Here is a 28,000-nt window from a genome sequence, read left to right on the forward strand (position 1 = left end):
CAGTTAATATGTTTGTTGAGAGATAGAGAAAATCATCGAAAATTCTCAAACTGTAAAAGTACTCCCTTGTAGAAGCCCCCCCCCCTTCCCTCCTGTTCATGTTAAAAATTTAAAAAATTCATTTGTAACTAAATAATTCCACTTTTGTTTTGCTTACTTTCCCCTTGGATAAATTTACTTTTTATAACGCACCAATTTATATTTTATATTTATTTACATGGCAGTATATGCACGGGAACTGCTCCCTACCTCCCCAAATCTTTAAAAACTATTAAAGTGTAACTTAAAGGGTCAAAATTATGTGTTAATTTATACCATTGCACTCTCTTAACAAAAATTATTAGTATACTTAAGCTTTCATTTGCATGTGCAATTAGCATATCAGACATGTTACATCCGTAACACTTTTTTATTAGGTCCGTAACAAATATATAAATTTCTATCGTAAATTTTACAAACAATATCCATGAAAGCTTTATGGTTTTAGAAAGCTTGAAATCTCTAGAACAAGTATTTCAAAGAAAATTTAGAAATCTATGAATAATTCACAGGACTATTGGAAATTGTATGACAATGTATACATTTTGCTGTTTTCTGAGTTACGTCCATAACAGGCAGTTTTTAATTTTTGTTACTTTTTGTAATAAAGCAATCTGCTCCCAAATTTTTTATAGCATTAATAACACCAAACTATAAAACAGAAAAAAAGATTGTAGCTTTTTATGAAACCAAATTGAAATTATGCGTGTTTAAAATCTGATTGTTACGTCCGTAACGGTGGAATTTCCCAGAACAAAAATCAATATTGATGAAAAAATTTGTCTTCAAAAGCATTAACTAATAGAATATCATTAAACATTGTCCCATGAACAATTTCTTACAACCATCAATTGCAGTAATACTTTATGATTACTTTTTTTAATTGTTTCTCTCAACTGTACTAAATTTTGACAATAACTTTTTCTTGTTAGCATAAAAAATGGTAATTTGTTATCACCAGTATTGGTTTTTTGTCCTGTATCGCTATTTGGCTTTTTGCTTGGCAAGATAATATTTAATCAATTGAAACATATTTCCTTCATTTTATATTTGTTCACAATATGTTTCCATAAATAATACAATTTTTGTGCAAAATTATGAAATGTGGCAACGAAACAATATTTTTTCAAGCAATTTTTCAGAAATTTCAAATACCAGTATTAATGCCGGTATTTCAGTATCACATTTTGAAAATACCTGTATTGAATTTTCGGTCCAGTATTGCAATCCCTAGTGACAATCATAGTGCTTTTTATGCAGTTGGCATTTCACTGTTGTCTTTAATCAAGAGTCAGTCACTGTGAAGTTACACTGGAATGTATCAGTACTTGTTTCCTTAGTGTTCATTTTAAAAGGTTAGATTAAAATCTTGAAAACGCTTCCCCCCCCCCCCCAGGTGTTTTTTTTTTCTTTCAAGGATTGTTTAGGGAACATTCAAGGAAGATTTGCATCATGTCATGATTTTGTCCTTCGCTTTGAGTCAGTGTTGCCAGATTGGGGGAATTTTCCCCATTTTGGGGAAATGGGTTTTGAGGGGAATTTTTTGGGGAAAAATTTTTTCCTTGGGGAAAACCTGGGGAAAAAATATTTTTTTCGTATTTAAATAGCGTCTTGACATCTAGTAGTTGCATTGTATCAAACAGCATTGGTTTAGCTTTGCTCAACTTTATGGAATTCACATTTCGCATTATGTGGAATATTATGCTACAAAATTCGCATTAATAGTTCTGCGTGAGTAAGAAACAGGCAAAAATAAGTGTGATGAAGAATTTTCTTAGATAAATATATACAAAAATCATAGTTTAAATATACATACAGAAGCAGAGTAAGTAAATGCGATTAGAAAGAAAATATTTGGTTATTTCTTATCTTTCGGTCAGGCGCTTGTATTTATGACTAGTGGCACCCTCAAGGCAGGGGCGTAGCTAAGGGGGGGGGTTGGGGGACAAAACCCCCCCTGAAATGTTTGTCTCAAAAAAAAAGAGAAAGAGAAAAGAGAAGAGAAAGAAAAAAAAAAGAAAAAGAAAAAAATCAAAACGACATTTTTCTAAGTAACAAAGGTCAAAAATTCACTTTGTTCCCCCCTCCCAATGACATTGATAATCTGCTACATGAGTGACCCTCAAGTATAAAGATGCCTCCCTCTGCTGCGACAATTTTTGATAATTGATTGAAATTTGACACTTCGCTTTAGAAATGAGATTGATTTGTTAAATCCACGTATATGTAGCCTTTCTTCGTCATTCATTCCGCAAATTGTTAAATATGTTTAATTTTATGAGTGGCGCAGTGGGAATATTGCATACAGTCGAATCTGTATATTTCGAATTTCACAGGAAAGAAAAAAATCGAGATAAAGAGGTTTTGAGATACGGGGGCTTTAAGAAACGTTATAGAAATTTGGAATATGATGGTGAAAATTTGAAATCGATACTAAAGACAATGTGGGTTGTTGATGAAAACTCCTCTGTATTAGTTTAGTTAGTTGAAAAAATCTTATACTTTCTTTTTACTCGTATCATTTCGGTTTTCTAAGGAATCACAATTTTAAGGAAGAGAGCAACCAAAGAACAGTACTAATCCAGATAACAGAGTGTAATGGCTTTTAACTTGAATGATCATTAACCATGAACTTGAAATGCTCATCTTAAATGTCAAACCTATGAATTTCACCCCTTTACTCTTCTTCTAAAAAATCTCTTTAAAAATTTCTTTGCTTTTGTTTTGTTTGACACAAGTTTCGGACTTGAGGCACTCCATTCCAAAGTATGTAAGATTCACCTCCCTCTTATTTTGTTAATACTAAAAAAGTTTATATACACACACATATATATATATATATGTGTGTGTATATATATATATATATATATATATATATATATTCACACAAACAGACAAAATACAAATGAAAAAAGCAAGAACATCAAAATAGAAAATGAAAAAGGTGAACCCAGGACCAACACTTTATCGGGGGGGGGGGGGGATATATATACATATATATACAGGGGCAGATACAGAGTATCATTTTAGGGGGGGTCACATGTGGAAGAATGACTACTCCCCCCCCCCCCATGAGTGAACCTGTGGTTTTGGGTACGAAAATTTCCGAAATTGCTTGGGAGGCAAAAAAAAAAAAAAGCACCAAATCAGCCAATAAAGCAGTTAGTAAAGCATAAAGCTACTAATTAATTTCATAAGCAATGAAAGGAATCAATATTTCAAATATTTACTTTTAAAAAATACTTAATGAATTGAAAAGACTACTGAAATCGTTTGCATTTTATTCAAAAACTGTTTGATCACAATGTGGATGGATAATATTGTTGACGGTTGGAGGGGGGGGGGTCATGAGCCCTATGACCCTCCCTTTGTATCCGCCACTATATATATATATATATATATATATATATATATATATAAAATAAGTAACCCCCCCCCCCCCCGAAAGTCGGGTCTAGCTACGCCTCTGCCTCAAGGCTTTGCCCGTAGTAGAAAATTAAAAGGTATTTTGGTTCCCCTATATATTTACAAATAATGCATGATGGATTTCTCTCCAATTGGTGTGCCCACGTCACGGTTCCGCATTATGATAACTTGGTAATTTAGTCGTCCATCTTATGAAAATTTTGCTTGGGAAAATGTTTGTAAAATTGAAATCGAAAAATCGCTTAAAGGTGCACACCCCCGTGCTACAAACTAATTCTTTGTCAAATTTTATGAGAATCGGTCGAACGGACTAGGTGCTATGCATGTCACAGAGATCCTGACAGAGAGAGAGATCCGGACAAGAGAGACTTTCAGCTTTATTATTAGTAAAAACAAAAAAAGATAAAGATAAAAAAGACAAAAAAAAAAAGAGAAAATAGGAAGAAAAAAAAAGTTGGGGAATTTTTTATAAGAAAATTTGGCTATTTGGGGAAAAAAAAATTTTTCAAGAGACAAAATTATCAGAGGAAGTCGACTCATTTTATGAAAACATTAGTGGAAAAATAAATTTTTGAATTTGGGGAATTTCGATAGAAAACATCGTTTTTTGGGGGAAAGTTGGAAGGGAATTGGGGAAATCTGGATTTGACCATCTGGCAACACTGCTTTGAGTGATTCCAGTCAGCCAAGCTATGCCTATTTATTCAAGTGTCATTGCATCATTAAGGCACAAATGTTTTTTTTTTCCTTCTAAAGTGGAAGACTATTTTAGAAATTATTTTCTACATCAGGCAACTATTTTGGGGACTATTTTTCACATTACGTGTTACTAAAGCAACTTTTTTTCAAGCAGAACACTGGCTGTCCTAAGATAAATAAATTAGCTTATCAATTCGAGTTTTAATTTTTTTTTTAAAATCATGCTAATTTTTTTACCCCATTTATAAAACAAAAAATAATAACATCAATTTTACTGCATCCTTTCAAAAATTGAGCAACTACATTAAAATTTAGTTAAATTTTACCTGTTATGTTTTCTAAAATTTCATTTATTTTATTAACATTGCATTAATTGCTTTATTAAAATGTTTAGTTATACAACTTCAATGTTCGTCTTAAAATTTAAGTTTTGTTGCATTTATTGGTACAAAAATTAGCGGTTATGATGTACAAATATTCAAATTTTGATTGGAGCAGCATTATTAGAATCGATTGTTTCATTCGAAAAAAATTCCAGAATATATATATTTTTTGAATTTTTAATTGCATACTAATTTTATTCATTTACTATTACAGAAACGCTTTGTGAAAGGTTTGCGGCAATATGGAAAGAATTTCTTTAAAATTCGCAAAGAACTTTTACCACACAAAGAAACGGTAAATGTTTATACATCCATATTTTCCTTTACCTTTCAGACTAACCCTATTTATATTTTGTAATTCTATCAAAATTGCATTAATGTTTGTCAGAACATTTGCTGAAACCGTCATGAGCCAAATTTTGAAGTTATTTCTGCCAAATAGAAAAATTGGAAATGGGACAGGTTCCTGCTTAGATATTTTTTAGTTTGTTAAATTATATGATTTCTAAACTAACTAGAAAGTTGAATTCTTAATTTGTACAGTGTTTTTTATACGTTTAGGTATTGCTCTAAATCAGTGGTGCTCAGCCTATGTGGTATTTTGTATTGATGTATATGATACTGTGATGTATTTCTGTGATTTTTACAGATATAATCTGTAAATTACAGAGCACATGAATATACTAGTCAATATGCAATATAATAGTCAGTATAACAGTCATGTAATGTTTTGTTTTTGGAACGTTAAATTATCGCATTCCACAAACTATTGTAAATTTCACACTTAAACTCCATTAGAAGTACGTAAATTCTTACATAAAATGTATATTTATGCACAAATATTGAAAGAAACATTAATTTTAGGTGTATTATATACATAGATATGGGGGTATATCATAGTAATAATATGAAGAAAATAGGCAACAGTAATTTGAGGATAGTTACTGTTTAAAGACTTTAGTTTGCGTTGATTGAAATTGTCCAAAAAATCAAAATATCTGTTTCTTTCGATATTTTAGAAAATATTATGATCTTATGAAACCCTGCTGAGCACAAATTTGATTGATATTGTCACCTCTATTGTGAAAGACCACTGTAACTCTTTTTAGAAATGTGTTTAAAAATGAATTAGCTGAATTGAGTATTTATTTTGTGTCAGCTGATTTAATAGTGGAATTTCCTTTTGTAGGCTGATTTAGTTGAATTTTATTACTTGTGGAAAAAATCACCGGGAGCTATTACCTCTCGCACTCACAGGAGAAATCGTCGGCAAAACACTTTACGTCGTGTTAAACCAAGCCCAATTAAGCAGAATAATAGACCAGCATCCAATGATTACAGTAAGTTTTGTTATTTGATCAATGCTTTGGCAATTATTTGAAGTATTTTTGTATACATAGAGAGCTATCAACCAGGGTTGGGTTTTGGACTGTCCAAAACTGGTTTAGGACAGGACAGGTGGTTTTTACCGTCCAAAACTGTCTAAAACTGTCCAAAAGTGTCCTAAACTGTCTTAAACTGTCCAAAACTATGCTAAAGCTAAAGCGATGTAATCTAATCAATTCGTATTTACTGCAATATTCTTAATGCATAAACATAGATATTAATGAGGTTTCATTAATGAGTATTGGATAATATTTTTCTGCAAAATGTTCATTTAAAAAGTATTTTACTAAAAAAATCCAATAACTATTACATAAAAACTTCCTTTAGTAACAGTTGATAGAGTTATGAAAGGAAATTCACAACACTACCAAGACAACTAATTTCAGTTCCATTTATAACTCAAAGGAATGTTATTAAGTGTGCAATATTTAGGTGCAAAAAAAAAAAAAAAAAAAAAATTAAATGGTTTTTGCAAATAAGTTTTACATGATGTTTTAACAAAAGTTGTTCTTTAAATCATAGATTAAAGAACAAGACATTGATGATTAAATACTTATGTTATAAAACTTGTGCTATTCTTTTTTAGTTCATATTTTAAATATAGTACATTCTGTAACTAAAAAATTGTAATTTATTGCATTTAAATCAATTATTGCACTATATTTTGAACATTTTTTTTTGCACACATGCATAAATGTCGAAAAATTTGGTTTATGGAAAGAAAAAAACTCTTGCATACAAATGAGGAATTTTTAATGAAGAATTCAATTTTTCGTAACTGGATTTAAATCAGCTGCATAAATAGGCTGCATATATATTTATATTATATTTATACTTAAATATTGGCATAAAATAAATATATTAAATAATCAAAAAAAAATAAATAAATAATTTTGACACATTTTGTTCTGTTTTTATATTTTCTTACAAAATATAGTTTCTCAAAAAGTAGTTTTGGACACTTTTGGACACAAGGGCTTTGAACAGTATGGTAACCCTGTTCCTAACCTTGCCAACCCTGCTTTCATTTGCACACACGCATAAACATAGGGAAATTAGGTTACTAATATCAAAATAATAATAACTAAATAAACTCATGCATACAAATTGATTTTAATCAAGAATTCAACTTATATGTAACTAGATATAAATCAGCTGCATAAAAAAAGTTGAATGTTCTCATTGAATTAATGTTCAATATAAAACATTACTTTGATAATTTTTATTCTGTTTTGATGTTTTCTCACAGAATACAATTTATCTAAAAATATAGTTTTGGACACTTTCGGACAGTTTTGGACTCAAGGGTTTTGGACAGGACGGTAAAAACCAGGGTTTTTACCATGGTTTTTACCGTAGTGTCCAAAACCTTGCCAACCCTGCTATCAACTGCTACAGAATAAAAAAGGAAAAAACATATTAATGCAAATCTTAAGTATTGAACTGGGATGCAAGGAAACTACAGTCAAAAAGTTTGCATTTTCTATAGTGCTTCACAAAAGCTTGATTTCTATATAGGCAAGTGTACTGCAAAATCAAACATTTTAAAATAATTTTTCAAAAATTCTTGAATTAATTTTCTAAAAAAGATAGGGAGATTTCTGTTCAGTTTTTTTCCCCCTTTCTGTTTTTCCTTTCCGTCTGTCCTTTCCTTTCTGTTTTTCCCCCTTTCTGTTCTGTTTTTTTTTCCTTCTGATCTTCCTGTACTGGAAATGTACAATCTTGTTCCATCCACGAGAGGAATGAATTAATTGTATGTACTTTAAAGCATTTGATTTTTTTTCCATCATTATTAAAGAAATGGGACATTTGAATTTTTTTTTTTCTTTAAAGCATCTTATAAACTTCTTTAAGAGTCTTATAAACTTTCTTGACTGCTTATACTGAAGATGAGAATAAAAAGTTCTGAAAATATTTGGGAAAAAAATGTTTTCTTGTAATGCATGCAATTGAATTTAAATCGTGTCATTGAATTGTGTACCAAAAAATAATTTATTCATTCATGTTAAAGTGTTTAAAATGTATATCTACTGTCTAGACTAAAAAAATATAAATTTTTTTATCATATTTTTAGTGGATGCTGGCAGCTCTGGCAGTGATGAAGGTGAAGATTCTGAGGATTCAGATTCAAGAGATGTAACTGGCTATACTTGTCAGAATTGTTGTACTACAAGTAAGATTCCAAAGCAGATTTTATTTTGAAATACACTGCAGTAAGAGCACCCAAATATGTAAAGAAACCTATATTTTACTTATTTTTTTTTAAATGAGATATTAATGTTTGATATTTCTTCTGTTTGAAATTCATCTTGTTGATGCCATAAACTGTAATTTTGCATTGTAATTTTTCCCCTCATGAAAGAATTTTTGTATGTTATTTTAAGGGAAGAAAATTTGAAAGAAAATTTTCTTTATCAATAAAAAAGAGCTTGCAATATATATCATCTACATTATTTACAAGTGCACCCATATGGGGGGCAAAGGGGGGGTCTTGACCCCCCTTTAGAATTGAGACCTTTCTCGCTTTTAGTGCTTTTTTCTTTGCAAAAATGTATAAAAATTTCTTTTCCAGCCATTAATGAATAAGTTATTAAAACTCAAATTTTAATGTCTCTAATCTGTACTGAAATCGGTTTCCATGGGGAAAATATTCTGCTAAACCATGGGGAAAATTTTTGAGCCCCCCCCCTTAAAATTTTGCATATGGGTGCCCTTGATTGTTTATAAGCAATAAATATATGTTGCCTTTCAGAAAGCTTTTTCTAAATGTTTTGAAACTTAGGTGCTTAAGAAAACTACCAAGAAAGTAGGGGGAAAATGATCAAAAAACGCTTACGGAATTTGAAAGGAAAGAAATAGTTTTTTAGTAATGAGGGGGGGGGGAGATGGCTGTTTTATGATGTAAATGATTTGGTCTATAAACTCAGTTATGGGGGGGGGGATTAAGTAACTTACATTTTTTTAAAATAGTCAGTATATTTTAATAATAGTGAGACAATTTTCTTTGACAGTGCTCTGTATCTATCTATGCATTTGTTAATTTGTGTTGTTTTGGTTTCTTTTATTCTAGCATCTAAAGACTGGCTGCCCGTTGGAAAAGATTTAGCTGTAATGTGTACAGAATGCAGACTTTATTACAAGAAGCATGGGAATTAAGGCCTGTAGACTCTAAAGATAATCTACCTTTTCTTTTTCAACCTGTAAAAGAAGAAGACGGCTTGAATGGAAAGCATGTGATGAGGACTAGGAGGAGTAAGGAGGTATGTCGATCAATAATGAAATTGTTCTTAATGTTGTGTTTTGAAATCGTCATAGCTCATAAATTATAATAATGTTGCTCCTAAGACGTATTAATAGAAAATTTTATATTTGAGTGATTTCTTGGGTTTATTTCAAAATGTTTCATCTTCCAAATCTCCTTTCCTGAAATCCAATCTTGTGTGTTAATATGAAATAAAAAAATGATTTCGGCAAGTAGTTTCACATTTATTATATAACTACTCAAAGGTAAAGGACTTTCTGCCTTGGTAAATAAAAAATGAAATATAATATTGATTTAAAATAAACCCAAAAGTAGTGTGTATGCTACTTTAATTTTGTAACCTGTTTGCATGTGATGTTTTGTTTATTATATTGAATTTTCGTTTAAAAATTTGTAGTAGCCAGGGGTGTTTGTTATCCGAAATTTCCGATAATTTTAATTGCCGTTTCCGAAAATTTCAGGCTGACTACACATTCTAAAACTTAAAAATTATTTTAAAAAAAAATTTTAAAATGGTTTTTTTCAATTATTTTTGTATGCATATTTGAAGAGTTTTTACGGGAGGGGGTGGGGGTTGCACTTCCTCAAAGTTTCTAAAAATTTCAGTATGTTCAGAAATTTTTCTTGAATTTACTATCATCCTGGTAGTAGCAGAGTAGGGAGTTCGAAATTATTTTCTCTCTTTACCATATCTCACCCATGGAACTGCTTTTCTAAGGTATTTTTAATGGAGAGCTGGAATTTCTTTCACTGATCAATAGATAGGGTTACTATTCGACTTGAAGGATTAGGGCCATGACCACAGGGATGTGTGAGGGGTATCTTTGATTTTTCCTGCGTATAGCTATACTTCAGTGGAAAAGCAAAGGGCAGTATCTTCAGAAATGAGTTTTTGAGATACAGTAGAAGACCGTTATAACGCACACCTTGGGACCAGAGCTTTTGCGTTATACAGGTTTTGGCGTTATACAGGTCATTTCACAAATTTTGAAACTAATATTCAGAGTATATATATATTAGCACTTCAGAATTAGTTCTATCTGCAATGAGTATTAAAATACTAATTATACAACTAATCATTCACAAAGAAATATGCTTTACAATTAAAATAAAGTGAATTATCTTGCACTTCTGCCAGCTTCATAGTTTGCATTACAGCTGCATTTTCAAGAGCCATCTGATATTTTCCCTTTATTGTGAATATTAATTTTCATTTAAAAGCTTTAAATTAAGCTGAAAAGATGAAAAACTGTTTCAAAATTTAATTTTCCTAACAATTTTTATGTTAGCAAGGCAAAACAAAGGGATTTTTTAAACTTAAAAACCTATTGTTTACTTCTGAAAAGTTGTGCGGTTTATAGAGAATTGTGTTAACTAACAGTAGTGAAATGTTGGAGCTTGGCGTCTTTTTTGTGCTTTATTTTCAGTGGAAACTAAACAAGCAAGATTGTGCAGTAAAGCTAAAGTACAATAGATTACAAAAGTGGAAAAAAAGGAAGCATTTGCAGATACTGCCCTTTACCTTCTGACAGAATAATTCTTGCAGTTACAGAATTGTTCTTGTAATTTTTCAAATTTAAAGCATGCTTAGTGCATACAGTTCCACACATCATTTCATCTGTTACATATATAAGTTAGGCTTTCTTTGTCTAGTTTCCTCTTGGAAACTTATTTAGAGTGTAAGTTGTCTAATTTATCTGCCCTTATTTTATTTTGTGGATGTGGTTTTATTCCCTTCATATTCAGGGGGAATTTCCTGCTCTTCCCAATGTTTTTGCTCTAACTTGCTAAATTAATTAAGAAAATAGTGAAACATGAAAAAAGAACAGAGATAATAAATGCAATTATAGAATTCACAAATGTTCACACATTAAATTGGGAAAGTACTAGATAAAATTGAAAAAAAAAATGCATTTTTCAGTTTTACTAACTATGCATACATATTGCTTTTAAATGAGAAGTAACAGTTTGTGTAAATACTGCTTACTGAAATGGAGACGTCCAAAGTGAAACTTTGATTTTTATTACCTTTAGACTCATTTAAAGAGAAGTCCAAATGTTTAATTTTGGGAGATAGAAAAGTTCTTCTGTCTGAGGGAAATTTTTGAAAATTAGCAAGGGAAATATTTTTTAAAATGAGAAATTTTGTGAAAGGCCTGTGTTGTGCAAATATGTTTTGAAACATTTGTTTTTATTTAAAAATATCTTTCAAATGGTTCATCAAAAATTTATCTTCTTTGATTAATTTTTTTCCCTCTGATATATGTGTAATAGATATAGAATTTTTTTCAGCAATAGGCAAATGTTGTGCATTTACTGGTTCGTGAAATAATTGTTGATTTATTCTACCTATATAAAGTAAAAATCTGAGATAATATGCACATGTGTTGCAGTGTTCACGATCTTGTACTTGTGCTCAGAGTACTGATTATTTGTTTCATAAGTTTTTGGTTCTATGTTTTTCTTTAGGTCAATTTAGCTTTTTTTTTTTTTTTTTTGTTTTCAAACTACCAGTTTTTGGCAACTTTTTTAGACTTGGGTTGAATGAAGTAGACCATATTTGAAAATGCAGTTAACAATGCTTTTGTTCAAAAAGAAAAAAAGGTTCATTATCTATTATTAGAAATTATTTACTTCATGTTCTTAATATTTTGAAGTACATTAATGATATGAATGTTGTATGTGTGTCCATTGACGTCTGTGCAGTTAAAAACTTTTTCCTGTCAAAATATTCAAACTATGTCCATATGAAGGGAAATGCAATCTTGACTTTTATTCAATTTAGTTTTTTTTTTTTGGTCATAATTTGGTTTTAGCTTTGCGAAACTACAATCCAAATTTCTGTTTTCAAGATTAATCATTTTATCAGCAACTTGTCACAGGCAATTTTCCAATAAAGCTAATTTTGCTTAATTTTCCATTAGACAGCTCTTCTCTAAAAACATATCAAAACTTACAATATTTTTTTAAAAACTCATTATTCCCATTGCTTCATTATCATATCTTTTATTGCTGGATATCATTTAAACCCTGTTTAAATATTAAAACTCGGAATATTTAAAAAAAAAATCTTCATTCAAGTTTTTTAAATCCGCTTAGTCGTAAAATTGCTAATATACTTTTTTTTGCATGCACAGACTCATTTATAATCAATAATAAGTTTAATAACTTAGCAAAACTTTTTTCAAAGAAAATGATTTTTGTTTTTTTCCCCCCTAATGCAATAGCGTCAGAGTCCTAAGACAGTAAGCAATGATACAAATGCTTCAGCCGCCAAAACTGGAAGAAAATCTCCTGGTGTTGCTAGTAATGGCAGTAATGGTAGTTTAGAGCGAGACAAGAAACGGGTATGGCATTTTTTTACAATTATTTTCATTCAAAAGCAATGAAAGTTAATTCTTAACGTAAGGTAGTAATGAGACATTAAAAATTTTTAATTTTATAAAAAAAAAAAATGCTAACATTCTTTCTCCCTAATGCTTATTTTTTTTATTCATATTTTGTGTTTTATGGGCATATGTAATTTGTAACAATGTTTAAATCCTTCAAAAAAAAAAAAAAACTTTTTTTATGCAGTTAAAATTTTATTGTGAGAAACAGTTTTGAAATTCTCTGCCCTGAATGGCCACTTGATTTGAAAACCTACAAGTTTGAAGATATGGCTTGGCCCTCTTTGAAAACTTTTCAAAATCTGTTGCAACCATATTTATTCTCTTTTAATTCCTGCCACCTCTCTCTCTCTCTTTCTTTTACTGTCTTAGGCTAGTAAAATACCTATAATTTTAAAGGGTAATTTTTTATATCACATCTCATAAAGGGGTAAAGGGAATGAATCTTGAAAAAAAAATTTCATTTTGACCCATTACCTAATTGGGCTATTCAGGGAACAATAAGTTTTTGTGAAATGCCTTATTGACAAAATAAAAAAATAAATAAAGCTTGATTGGTGTTCAGTGCGACTGAATTCCGCAAAGTTTTGGATGTCAAAAACTGATATTGGTCCTGTGGTTTTTGCTGACCAATATGAACTTAAGCGTAAAAAACTGTCCTAACTTTGTTTCATAAACAGGTATGAAAGTTTTTTGCAACCTAGTGACTGTTCAAAAAATAATGTTATAAGTGCACAAATTAACAACAACTTGTAGTTTTGGGGGTTTTAAGACATCTCTTTTTCACTGCAGAAAAGTGTGAGCTAATAGCTGTAAGATATCTGACCAAAGGCTTTTGTCAGATGACATTACATCCATAAGCTCACTTTTCTGCATTTGAAAAATGGATTCCTTGAGATCCTGATGCATTTGGCTGATATTTGTTGCAATTTTCTGTATTTATGATAATGTTTTTCTCACTGTTAATTGTTTCAAACATTAGCATTTCCATTATTGTTTTATTTTTAATATTGCTTTATTCATTTAGCTTTTTTTTTTTTTTCAAGTTACTTAATCATTCCAGTAGTCATAGTGATAGGTTATTATTCATTATTGTGGAAATCTAAGCATTTGCATTTTATTTTATTACGTAGCATTAGCATTTGATTATTTGTACTTTGAATTGTAACCACTTGTATAAAAAAACCAGTAAGTACATTCCAAATTAAAATATTATATTATGGATGTATTTAATACTACAAGACTGTTTTTATGTGATATACAGTCAGACCCCGATTTAACGAATTCAACGGGATCGAAACTTATATACGTTAAATCAGGGTTATTCGTAATATCGGGGTGTGAAATTTTTTTTTTTAAACTGCACTTACCTTATTTAAACCCTTAATAAGCAACTACGCAAAAATATCCATAATTAGAAAGTGTACACTTTTTATTCCGCTTTCCACGACTTATTACACTCTTATGTTAAATTTTGAACTACTGAGTGATAGATGTTTGACATTTTCCTTGATACTTAACTCGAAATAGTAGTTTTCTTTCGACTTGATGGAGAGAAGAAAATATTTTGCAATTTTCAGCCTGCTGCATATGTTTTCAGTTTCCATGCAATGTAAAGCATTTGAGAAAGTAAGTTGTAATGGGAGTTTCATTATTACTTTCTGTATCATAATCAATATTCGTTGGTTGCCCCCTCGTCCGTCAAAAATTGCTAATTCCAAGAAAAGTCTTTTTCTGCTTCGGACAGTATGGATATAATGTTTAGAAAACAATCCAATATTTCCGCACTCGAATTAGGAAAAGAAAATTTTATGTTAAAATAATTCTTAAATTCAGTTTATTATTCGGTAAATAGGGGGGGGGGGTTTGCCTTTATTTTAGTCTTTGAAAAAGAAAAGTTCGCTAAATCGCGAAATTTGTTGAATAGAGGGTCCAACTGTATATAAAACAGTTTTCTATAGGAAAGTGGAGTATGGGACTGCTTTCTAAGGAATTTTAAACAGTTTAATAGCTGCACATTAATTTATGATTTTAGTTTTTGGCAATATTTTTATCAGACGTTAATCTCCCTTTTTTTCATATCCTTACTTTTACTTATTTTTATTTTTACTTGGAATGTATGCTAAGAATGAGTGAAATATTTTGCACGAGTTTCTTTCCACTTTTTCCACAATTAATAAATGGTAAATTAAATCAAAAGTTAAATTGTTTGATATTTTTGCTGAATTTTCTTTTCAGTGCTATGCTCTAAAACAGCGGTTCCTAACCTTTTTCTCTTTGCGATCCCCTTGGAACAGGCAAAAAAGTTCGCGAACCCCCTGATGTTGAAATTAGTAACATGTAAGAAACAGTAAAAAAACAGCATGTTTGCTTTCCATTTTTTGCAGCATTTGATTGCAATAAACAAAAATATAATTGTAAAATATCATTAAGTGCAAACATGAATAAAAAGTTAAAACTACATCTACAAGAAAAATTATAAACAAGAAGTTTTATAAACCAACTATTTTTTTAAGCATACTTTAAATAGGGGAAAAAATCCTTAATGCGATATTTGTGGCTGTTTGACGGAACAAAGAAACTGAAAGTTTGGTTCAATGTCTGACAGTTAGAGTCTTAAATCAAGCTCTGCATTCAATCTGCTTCGGTATTTATCTTTGAGATAAGTATAGGAGGAAAATCCTTTCTCGCACAGATATGTTGTACAAAATGGTAATAAAATTCGAATTGCTTTTTTGGACAAAACGGTATAGTCATTTCTTACACTGAGGCAGAAGTCAATTAACGAGAGCTCTTTAAAGGTAGTTTTCAATGAATTATCACAGGATAACTCGATGAGCATTTCCTTTTCAGGTAATGTCAGGGTGTTCTCTAAGCATGGATTTCCTTCAAAAGGATTGCGTATCCAGTTGTTTGAGAGAGGGACGTTACGCCTATTAGGAAAATACTCGTCAAAAGTTAGTTCAAGATGCTGCAGATGTTCACATACATTTCTTTTAGCGCTTTCATCAAGTTTCATTGAGTTTTCTGATAAAAAACTACTAAGAGAAGTGAAACAAGAAAACTCACCCATTTCCAGGCATTGGATCCAGAAATTCAATTTTTTACCATAGCTTCAATTTTATCATATACAACGAAAATATTAACAACTGCACCTTGCAAGGATAGATTTAATTCATTTAATTTTGAAAAGATGTCAGCTAAATATGCAAGCCTTTGCATCCAAAGAGGATCGAATATGCAAGTGGACAAGTGAAATGGATGATCAGCAAAAAATGCTTGGACTTCTGACTTCAATTCAAATAAGCATGTCAAAATTTTGCCACTGGAAAGCCATCTAACTTCTGTGTGAAGAAGTAAAGTAACATGAAGGCTTCTCAATTCCTCACAAAGCACGTGAAATAGACGGCAGTTTTTGGCACGTGATTTTATGAAATTTACAATTTTTACCGCATCATTCAAAGTAGCGGATAATTCTTCGGGAATACGCTTACATGCTAATGCTTGTCTATGAATGCAGCAATGAGTCCATTCAATTTTCTCGTTGATCTTCTTTACTCGCAGCACAAAGCCAACAAATTTTCCTGTCATTGATTTTGCACCATCCGTGCACACACCCACACACAAAGACCAATCTATTCCATTTTCTTCAAAGTAACTGTTGACCAGTTCGAAAATTGCTTCTCCAGTTGTGTTGGTTTTCGAAGGTTTTGCAAATAGTACATCTTCTTTAATTGTATCGTTAAAAATATACCTAACATAGACAAGTAATATTGCAGCGTTTGCTACATCAGTCGACTCATCAAGCTGGATCGCAAAATTATTCTCTTTTATTCTATTCACAAGTTCTTTCTCCACATTACTTGCCAAATCAGTAATTCTGCGTGATACTGTGTTGTTTGATAGCGGAACCAGGTCAATTTTTTTTTTGCTGACTTTTCTCCCAGCATACACTTAGCAATATCTTTAGCACACGGTCCAATTAAATTTTCTGCAATTGTATGTGGCTGTCCAGATCTTGCAATTCTATAACTGACTCGATATGAAGCTTCAAGGGCCATTTTACTATCTTCGTTGGATTCTAACAGGAACGTAGAGGCGCTACACTTTTTATTATATTCCAATTTTCTTTTAAAATATTCGATAGGTTTGTCCTTGTGTGTCGGATGCTTTGTTTCGAGGTGTCTTCTCAGAAGTGACGGTTTCAAACTGCTGTTCGCTAGAACTTCGTTGCATAGAAGACAAAGCGGTCTAGGTTCAGACTCTTCTCCAGTAAAATAAAAGCCCATTTGTAAATAGTCACTGTCATATTTTCGCTTTTTTCCTTTTTTCTCCCCTAGTTCACTTTTCTGTTTAGTCGGGGGAGGCGGCAGTTCATTACAGCTATCTATTTCAATATCCTGTGTTGATTCGAAAGTTACTGCTGATGTTGAGGGTAGATCGATTGACTGCTTGTCCATTTGTCGCTCAACCAAACTACCAGCTTTCAACCATCGATCCATAACAGCAGAAAGTTATTAAATCATAAAAATTACCAACACGATTATAACTTCACAGAGTAGCAAGTTCACGTAGCAAAACCAATTGCAAAAAAAATCACTTGTTTTCAAGCATCTCTAAAGTATCTCTAAATACGTCTGTTAACAACTATTTCCCCAGAACTATGAGCATGCTGATGTTATATATTTTTTAAAACGAACAGATGGGTAAAATTCAGTAATAAATTTTAAGTTTGGAGCCTTTTGCTGTCATGTCTGCTATTCGATGACTGAATTCGACGGAAATTCCCGAGTTATATTTCAACCTCCGATTAGAAATAATACTCCTATGATGCATTGTTTGAGAATTCTTTATTTTTTTCGACATATGTATATTATGTATATTGTTTGATTGAGTCCATGCGATGACGCCTTTTTAAGGTAATCGTGATCCCCGCCACAGCTTAATACAACGTTTCTGCATGGCGCCTCGCAATAAAGAAGGAAGGATATCTCTTTTTGTTGTCTATCGAAAAAAAAAAATGAGAAAATTTCTTTTTAACCAAGATTATAAAACCGCTGAAAGATTTTTTTTTTTTTTTTTTTTTTTGAGCTTGATACAAGAGTCTGGCGCGTTTTCAAATTAAAAAAAAAATTTAGTAACTATGTGTGCAAATTGAATATTTTATCATTTTTTACCAAACTAGGAAAAATCCGCCATTGCAACAAAATTTTCGTGAACCCCCTCCCTGCACCTTGCGAACCCCTGGGGGTTCGCGAACCACCGGTTGGAAACCTCTGCTCTAAAATAATGTTAAAAAAAACAAAACAAAAAAAACTAGAAAGGTGTAAATTTTTGTGTTATGCAGCAAAAAAGTGGTTTGTTGATACCATCATAAAGTATAAAAGCTTGGTAATATAAAATTTCAAAACGTTTCATGCGAAAAGCAAAGTGTTAGAAATGTTTCTAGCTCATGATGATAAATTAAAATTTCAGTTATCATTTTACTATATGGTTGTTTGACATTGAGGGGAGTTTTTTCCTAAGTGTTAGATGTGTAAATAGTGTATTTTAATATTTAAGCTAACCATTGTTAAAAATGTAATGAGTTATCTGATTTGCAAATGTTATTTTAGTTTATTTTCAAAAAGACAATGCCTTAAAAATTTAGTTATAAAACATTGTGTTAAAAGCCATTATTTATCTCATTCACTGAAAAAAAAAAAAGAATTTTTCTAAAGAAAACATGCAGAATAGTATTTTTTATGAGCATTCAAGCTCTAATCGTTACATTGATATATTGATGTAATACTGATTTTTAAATAATTAAGAAAGCATTTGCAAAAGTTCCATCAGCAAATTGGATTGTTTTATTGCTTTCAAATGAGAGCAGTAAAACAATCCAATAATTCATAATCAACTTTAGTTAATGCTGATTATGAAGAAAAGTTTTTTCTTGCTAAAATTTCCGGATTCGTCCGGAGCTGCATCTTAATGTTTGATAAATTAGTCCAGCCAGCAGTGTTCTTTTCAACTGTTGTCTTTATTTTTTTCAATTACGGAAGTACATTAGGCTGTCATTCTAAAGAGAGAAAAGATGAGCTATTTTGTTAGTAATTTAAACAAAATTTCAGTAGTTGTACTAATATATTGCATTTGCATAGAAGCAGACTCAAGATACACCTTTAAAGACAAAGAAACGAATCAAAGAAGAAAAAACATCACCTGAGGATGCTGATGAAGAAAAGTCAGGAAGTTTGAAAAAGAAAAGTCGTTCTGACAGCCCATCTGAATCTGTTTGTACTGAAAGCAGCGTTTCAAATGAAGATGCTGCTCCGGATAATGAAGCGCCAAGCTCACCTAGTCCCAGTGCAAGTCCTACACCAAGTCCTGCACCTCTCTTACCTCAGCTGCCTACTGCAACTGAGCCTGAACCTGAAATGTTAGTAATTTGGATTATATATTTTTATGGAAGACTTTTTCTTTGATTTAAAAAAAAAAAAATGTTCGTAGAATTATTAACTTTTTTTCTTTATCAAATATAATTATGTAATTGTTGTAAAAGAAACAAATCTTTTTTGTAATTTAAAAGTTCTTGAATTTCTACAAAAAAAAAAAAAAAAAAAGGAAGCTTTTGTGTGGAAAGTTTCCATTACTAAATTCAAATGAAAGTTAAGGCTTAAAGGCTTAAGATATTCAACAGTATCCTATGAGAATAACATTAATTTTTTTTTTTTTTTTTGGCTGCAATACTTTTTTTTTCTCAAGTTACGTTTTTGTATATTAATCCTTAAAATATATTTTAACCAATAAGTTGTTACCATCTTAGCAGTATAATCTAGGACTTCTTTTTATGCTCAATGCAGTTGCAGCATCAAATGGCTGGAGTTTGAATTATCATTATATGTTTTAATTTCTTGTACATCAGGTTTGTTGGACAATTTAAACACTATTCTAATTAAGAACCAATAGATTTTTTTTTCTTTTTTTTTATAAGAATAAACTTTTAAAGATTTAATTCATAGTACATGTATATGTTCAAAATATTTCTGTTGGATATCATTCCATATGAAATTGACTGTTTAGGGACTAAACAATATTCAGCTTGTACAAATAAAACAGGAAAATGATATAAGTCGTTTTTTTTTTTTTTTAGTGTAGCAATAGTTTATGTTCAAATCTGAACTTATTGATATGTTTAAAAATTGTTAAAATTTACACCTAATTCTATTTCAACAGACCTGCTGAACCTGCTGCTGATAATGTTCAAGAAGTTGATGTAAATATAACTATTAAAGAAGAATATATTCCACCTGAAACTTCTGAACCAGTGATTTGTCCTGTTGAAATTAAGCAAGAAGTAATAACTAATGATATTGAAGAAACACCTGAAAATGTAGAAATTAAGGAACAACATCCAGAGCCTCTTGAAATGGTTGATAAAATCAAAGAAGAAGTAATAGGAACATCATACACCCCATCACCTGTGCCGTCACCCATTAGCTATCATCCGCCTGTTGAAGAACCGGCAGCAGTTATTGAGGAATCGCGTCCTGATCCCGCTCAATATCCATCTCCAAACGTAGAGGTTCCGATAGAGGAAAAACCAACAATTCCAAATCCTTCACAGTATCTGGCACCTTCCCCCCAAAGCATCAAAATGGAGCCGGTAGATGTTGCATCTTCATCTCCTCCCCCTCCCATGCATGAACCAGTTCATCACCCACATGTGTATGCGCCTTCACTCCCAACACAGTCCCAAGCTCATTTCTCGAACAGTATATCCATGTCCATGACAAACAGCTCCGTAACTGGATCTATATCTGCATCATCTTCCATATCTCTCTCCTATCATAATCACTCTAAAATGCCTTACAGTGGACACTCCACACTAATAGCTACCTCACACTCACAGTCATCCATGTCCGCCTTCAACTACAGACCTTTCTCACCCCAATATCCATATGCTGCAGCGTTGCCTCCATTTCCCCATATGCCTCCACAGCCGATAAAGCACAAATATAACTCCGATACTCCCTCTCACTCTCCCAGTAACACTCATACTCCTCCTCCAACCTCATCTCCCTACAGCTCTGCCCCACTTGCACTGCCACAGCCCTACCGTGAATCACCCCCTCCAACCAAGTCTCATGATCACAATAACGAAAGCTCCTCTTCCTTCTCTCGTACGACACAATCATCCTCGAGCTCCATGCAGTCTCCTCCTGTTACTTCCCATTCTTCTGTGACTCATCAATCTTCATCTCGTAGCTCATCAAAATCACCATTGTCGTATTCTGTTCAAAATCAAAACTCTCTGAACCAAAAGTCCATGCCTCAGCCTGCACATCAAAGCTCCCACTACCCTCAAGTAGGAATGGGCCAGCAAACACCTGCTAAATCAAGTAGTCATTCTCACCAGCTACCAAGACCACATCCTTTGTCTCAGATGCATTCTTCGACAGGGTTGCCTACACCATCGCAGCATTTGCCTCCTACGACGTATGTTGCAAATCTTCCCCCACAGGTTCCCCTGTCTCAAAATCAGATGCATGCATCTTCTGAACGACAAGAGTCTGAAAAATGTTCCGTTATTCAAGAACCTGTGACTATTGAAGAAGAACCAGAGACTCATTTTCCTTTCAGAGGTCCTAGTCCTGAGCCTAGAGTTGAAGATGTTGAATGTCACAGAAGCCTTTCTGCAATGTGAGTAAAAAATAAACTCATTTGATTCTCAAAAGCGAAATTAAATCCTTATTATTTTTATTTATTTATTTTATTTATTTATTTTTTTCAATACAAGATGTTGCGGTGACTTTTTAAACTTAACACATATGCAATGAGTGGCATATACAGAGATTTGAGACTATTGCCCCCTCCAAATTTAAGGAATTTTAGTTTTTTGACTCACTGCCAAAAGGGACTAAAACTTGCCATAGCCCCTTCCGAAATTTTTTCTGGTTATGCCACTGTGCAATATAAATTTAAATTTGTTAAAGTGTCATATGAGGCAGTGAGAAGCAAAGGGATGTAAGTGGACATTTTCAAATTTTAAGTCAAATGCTTTTAAAGGTAACATCCTAGGTAAGCTTTCATTGAAATTTTTTTTCTAAATCATGTTATACAGCAGAAACTACCAGGGCTAATAGTACCTTATCTTGCCTCAAGACAGAAGAGAGTTTCACCTACCATGTGTACTGGCTATCTCCAAATTTTTAATTTTGCCACTTACATCCCTTTGCATCTCACTGCCTCATATGTAGTATAATTTGCAGCAATATCATTGGGTTTTAGGATATCAAGATTAAGCTGGGTTCAAAAGTTCTTTGGCATAAAAGCTAAAATTGGGGGAAAAGTGTTAGCAAAATGCTAAAATGTTACACATGCTCATATCTTTGTATGTGCCTCAGTGTACTTCACCTGATTTGCTTAAATAAAGCTGTTTCTTAACTGTTAAAATAAATATATATAATTAAAGGGCCATCGGGAAGAAGAATGATCATCGTCTTTGACTCAGTAATTTCCAGTATTGCATTTTTAAGATTTGAAGTCCGTTAGTCTTGCACATTAGCGTCAAACTTTTTCTTGTTATAACTCAGTGACTATGATTATTTCTGACCATAATGATATTCTAGTTGAAAACTATTTAATAATATACCAGTTCCCACAGAAATCTGATTTCCTCAACAACAACAAAAAAAAGACTACGATCATTCTTCCCTGTGGCCCTTCAATTGTTAAAAATATCTCAAAATATCAAGTCTTATTAAGGAAATTACTGATAGGTAAGAAAATAATTATTAAAAATCAATTTCTATAAGAAATTTGTGAGACAGTTAGTCATTTTATTTGTGTATGCAATATATTCATTGAGGGTGGTTTATTTTCATTAGTGCTAAATGAAATAAAATGTAAGTGAACTGACATGTTCTGTTATTGATGTCTATACCATTTTTTTGAATATTTAATCTATAAGTAAAAGCTCTCATTACAAAGTTTTGATAGTCATGCATTAAAGCAATTAAAATGTAAGTCTTTCTTTACAGAAATAAACTGACTTAAATATTCCTCTTAAGTTCATGATTTTAGCTACATTTAGTTTAATTTTATCTTGATGATTAGTTTTATTCATCATACTGTTAGCAATGAAATAGTTTTAGTTTCTTAATTTTCCTTTAAAATATTCTTAAAGTCTTTAGGTTTTGTTTAAAAAAAAAAACATGGGCAGAAACCCTGTTGGACTTTACTTTAAATCTGCTTCTTTATTTTTCAGTTATTATGTAATTTTTATTTACTTATAAAAAATTACTAAATTAGTTACCCCCCCCCCTTTTTTTTTACATAATAAACATTTAAATTTTGTTTATCTCCAGATTTCTTCGCCATTGGAACAGAGGGGAGTTTAATTCATGTGCAAGAACAGATTTGACTTTTAAACCTGTACCAGAATCTAGCTTATCAAGAAAAAGGGAAGAACGTGCCAGGAAAGCGGCAGAAAAAGAAAGAGAGGAAACAAAAGCTGTAAGAATTAAAAATATTTTTTAAAGTTTTTTAGTATATATTTAGTTGTCTGAGGAGTAGATATGTAATTTTTTTTCTTAGACAAGAATTTGAGAAGCAAAATGACGCAAAGTAATTAAAAGTACTAATGAAAAAGACAAAAAGCTACATAAAATCATAAAGATTACATCTGCTGGGCACGTTGGACCAGTCTCAATTATTTTAATACTATTAATATTTTTTTTATTTTATTTTATGACCAACAAAAAGCTCATATGGTCGTATAGATCCTATAATGAAATCACATGGTACAGTTATATTGAACAAATTTTATTCCAGAAAGTGTTATTTCAGTAGTCCTGAGTAATTTTCAGAAAACTAACTTTATTTTTGTGAATGGTTTTCATCAAGATTGCAGGGGAAAAATTGAACTTCTTTCTTAAATTAAGTTCCTTTAGATCAATATAATTGGTGATTTTTTCATTTTTTGTCAAAAAGAAAAAAATTATTACATCACTTTTTCAGACCAAGAAGGTAAGGTAGGTTGGTCCACTCTTTGTGGGGCACGTTTGGCCAGACCAACCTACCCCACATAATTTAAAAACTTTTTTTTCTCTTAAATCAAAATAATTATAACTATTCTATGATTTTTCTTTTGATTTTTTAAAAAATAATTGTGTAATAATGGTGAATGCTTATTGCTGTTTTTAAGTAAAGATGATTTATCAAAAGATCAATTTAATATGTTATATTGATCTTTAAACTTAATATTTTTCACTCTATACACAACAGAGAATAAGGTAGTTACAAAGTTTAATAGTATTTATCACTAAAATTATAACAAATGTTGTTTCAGTTATGCAGTCTTATGTGCCCCACCAGGCAGACCAACGTGTTGGTCTACTTTACAAGGTTCTGTTAAAAAATTAATGTAAAGAAAGTTTACCAATTCAACACTTCCAAAAAAATCTGTGGTGTTGAGAAGTGTTTACTGAAACTTATTGTAGAAACTCAAACAAATCATTAAATTTTTTGATGAGATAAAAAATAAGTAAAAAATGGGACCAACTTGCCCCACCTCTCCTTCACCAGTTGTGTACATATACTTCGGTGCGCTTCCCACCACCCCACAAGGTTGCTATGTACGCCACTAGACCTAACAATTAAAGTTCATTTCTGCTTCTTTTTCATTGTGTCATCTTACAAATGATGACTATTGATAATGATGATAAAATAAAACATTGAATCAATGCAATGTTACTGAGTGGTAAATTGCTGAAATATCGAACTACCATTAATCAACAACTTGTGATCCTCGAAAGAGGATGAGATGTTTATGCCAGCTTCATAGTCGGATTTCTCATTAACTCAAAATTCATATGATACCTTGCATAAGTGTCTTTGAAATGTTTAGAAAAAATCCCTTTGTTCAAACGATTCATCATTGGTGTTGAGGTGTTGAGAAGTTTAATCATTTCAAATGGTCTTGGTTGGGTGTGATGATCCACTTCAAATATTATGGAATGCAATTAATTCTTCAAAGCAAGAATGTTCTCACACTGATGATCAGAAATGAAGCTTATCCATAGCTATCTCAAAATTCCTTTTTCTTTTTTTTTTTTTAAGTGATGAATCCAGGAATTTTTCTTAGAAAACTGTTAAATATGTTAATTAACATGCAAATTGGCAAGGCCAGCTAGACGGTAAGTCAGCTAAGTCATAAATTAGGTGCCCTGCTTGAAATTAGAATAGTGTGGATTGTAGAGGGAGAGGTTATGGGAATATTAAATGGACGTAGGGCCGGTCTTGGCTCTTGGTGGCCTTGCAAATTGATCATTATTAAAGATTCACATTATTGCTTTAAATAATGCAGTATAAAATGTAATATTAATGCTTATTCTCCTTCATTGGCTATCTAGAATGTTTCTATGTTATGAAAAGTGCTAAAAAAATGTTTTGACCTAAGTTGCAGAATATGAATAATAAATTAAAATTCCAATTTTAAAGGATAGGGAAACAAGATTTTTTAGACCCTTTTTAACCATTCACCTGTTTTGTCATAATTCCACTTGCATGTTGTAGCATATTTAAAATTTTTGTGACCTAGGTTAGTTTCCACCTTTGGTGGTATCTTGAAGATGTGCATTTCAAACTTCTGCCCATGAAGCCAAGTAGTCAATTTAGGAGAGAATTCTCATGGTCAATTGAGCAGCAGACAAAGGGTCTCCTCATTTGAAAGCACTATGTTCAGTCTTGTGTAATTTTATTTTGATTGAAAGAGTTACATTGCAACTTGATATTTTCTCTTATTTCTACAGTTATTCAACTTTTCCTTTATTCTTTTAAGCGGCTGGGCTCTACCCCAGATAGCAAACCTGGTTCAAGTTCTCAAGGAGATGGACATCACCTTAGTCCATTCGACAGACATGTTCCGAGAAATGGACCAGATACTCCTGCTCTGAGACAACTGAGTGAGTATGCTCGCCCTCATGCTGCTGCCTTTCCTCCTGGTTATGCTAGGGCGCCTCAAGCGGGACCTCTTGGGGTTCTCCCTCATGGAATTGATCCCATTCTGCACTACCAGTTGACATCAGGCATGTATGGAGCAGCTGCTAGGGAAAGGTACGTTTATAGCTTTTTGTTTAATTGTCATTAACTTCATCTGAAATGTTCATTTTTTTTTTTAGAATCTCAATAGTCAAATATTGAATGTATCAAGTAACAAAGGAATTGATGATGTGGTAGTATAGTTCAAATCGAGTAATGAAATCAAAACATCTAATAAAACATATACATTAATAATCTAATGTTATGTGAAATTCATCTGCATATTCCAGGGATTCAAGATTTTACTGTATTTAAAGTCTTGATTTGCATCAGTCAATTTAAACTTATATCAGAATAAGGTTGGTTATATCAGAAACAATATATATATATATATATATATATATATATATATATATATATATATATATATATATATATATATATATATATATATATTGTGTGTGTGTGTGTGTTTAGTTAAAACTATTAGACTAAAATTGGAGAAAAGACAAATTTTTAACATTGTCCTTAAAGTTTTCAACATTTTGCACTATCTATAACTTTACCTAACTTTGTGCCTTTGATTTTTTTTCTATATCTCTCTCCTAAGAAATTTTTAAGCCCCCCCCCCCTTTTTTGAATAAGATAGCATTAAAGAGTAAATAATTGTCTCTGGTAGAAATGTTTTTTTAGTAGGGCATAATTATTTAACTCCTCTCTGAAAATTTACTTTTTTTTCTTACCAGACTATAATTTCTGGTGGGATCATTTTCAGAACCATGTAATGGTTCTCCTAAGAGATTTATTTATGATGACTAATTTTCACTTTGCCGTCCCTTAAACCATTTTTGCTCTTATCAATTAAATTTGAATAAGCGCATTTCATTCTTGTAAAGTAACTATTAGGTTCATTGAATTACATTAAATTTAATAAACTTTTGCCTTATACATATAGATTTGTTTCAGCAGTTTAGAATGCACGTTTAATTTAGAACATTTCTTAGCTGCAGAAAACATCTATTTCTTTATGAATCTAACTACTGATTTCTGTTTGTAATTATAGTTATAGACTTGAAATGGAAATGGAGAAGCGAGAGCGTGACATGCACTTTGATAAATTAAAAGCTGAATATGAAATGAAAGCAGCTAGGACTTACGATCATCCTCATTGGATAGAACTTCAACGCCGCTACGGAGGATTACAAGGTGGACCATCTGTCGGTCTTGCTCCTGCTCATGCGGGAATGAACCACGGGCCGTTTGCTCTTTATTCAGCTGCAGAACGCGAAAGACTAGGCATCCCGCAAAGTGTACCTGTATCGGAAGCTGCAGCAATCGATCGAATGAATGCCGAAAGGGCACACTCTGAACGCTTGATGTTAGGAACAGATCCACTGCTCCGCTTGCAGATGGCTGGACTAGCACCTGAACTCCATACACATGCTCATACTCATGCTCATGCGCACACACACCTACATTTGCATCCACATGATGCTGTGTCGGCTGCCGCAGCCGCTGCAGCTGCTATGGGAGTTCCGCCCCATCCTGGAATGGAACCTGGTGTGCATCCTTCTTCAGGATCTCATCCGCTGTTACCACCTACTGGGTATCCTTCGGGAGGGCCACGCCCTGGAATTGTTCCTCGAGCTGAGCTTCTTCATCCAGCTGCATCAGGAATGCTGAGACCACCCTATGATGAACAGTTTGCTCATCAGGTAAAAATCCTAATAGCATTAGATAAATAAATACCTGAAAAGTAAAGTAAGACAAAACATCGTCATCATCTGCTCTCAAGTCTGTTCAATCTATTCCTTCAAATGTTAAATGCTCTGTTATTCCATCTATCGCTGATTGTGCTAGATTTTATGCTTTAGCCAAGGTTACCCTTTCGGGCCTATTGTTTCCAATATTGGTATGGCTTCGTTTAAACTTGCAAAATATGTAGTCTCTTTGCTTTCTCCTCTTAGGAGTCACAATTTATTTACTATTAAAAATTCGCTTGATTTTGTTAAAAAAATTTCATAGTTTTGTTCCAAATAACTCTTTTATAGCTTCTTTTGATATTAACTCTGTTTACAAACGTTCCCATCGAGGGTTCATTGTTATGCCGTCACAGAAGACTTTCTGAATTTCATTTTACCTTTACAGAAATTAAATATTTAATTTTCCTTACTCATACCTGCCTCAAGCAATGTTCTTTTGTTTTTAATGGGATGTTTTATATTGTGTTAGATGGTCTAGCTATGGGGACGGATGCCTTTTCATCCATAAGCTTATTTCTTTTGCATTGAAAAAGGCATTCCTTGTAACGCTGAAACACGTGCCTGCAATAATCTGCAATTATTGCTTTTTGATGTTTTTTTTTTTTTTTTTACTCCCCTAATAACATT

At 32.0% G+C, this 28,000-nt stretch overlaps 1 protein-coding gene across 1 annotated transcript in view; it reads left to right on the plus strand.

Annotated features, from left to right (window-relative positions):
• Positions 1 to 28,000, plus strand: part of LOC129233572 (arginine-glutamic acid dipeptide repeats protein-like) — a 57,484-nt gene that overhangs the window by 18,916 nt on the left and 10,568 nt on the right. Inside the window, 11 exon segments of the mRNA XM_054867583.1 lie at positions 4,762 to 4,842; positions 5,737 to 5,887; positions 8,008 to 8,106; positions 9,004 to 9,081; positions 9,084 to 9,193; positions 12,423 to 12,542; positions 18,728 to 19,005; positions 19,803 to 21,269; positions 22,937 to 23,084; positions 25,411 to 25,685; positions 26,674 to 27,325. Of these exon segments, the coding sequence (XP_054723558.1) occupies positions 4,762 to 4,842; positions 5,737 to 5,887; positions 8,008 to 8,106; positions 9,004 to 9,081; positions 9,084 to 9,193; positions 12,423 to 12,542; positions 18,728 to 19,005; positions 19,803 to 21,269; positions 22,937 to 23,084; positions 25,411 to 25,685; positions 26,674 to 27,325 (3,459 nt within the window).

This window comes from Uloborus diversus, unplaced genomic scaffold (assembly GCF_026930045.1).
Source record: "Uloborus diversus isolate 005 unplaced genomic scaffold, Udiv.v.3.1 scaffold_537, whole genome shotgun sequence".
Taxonomy (NCBI): Eukaryota; Metazoa; Arthropoda; class Arachnida; order Araneae; family Uloboridae; genus Uloborus; species Uloborus diversus.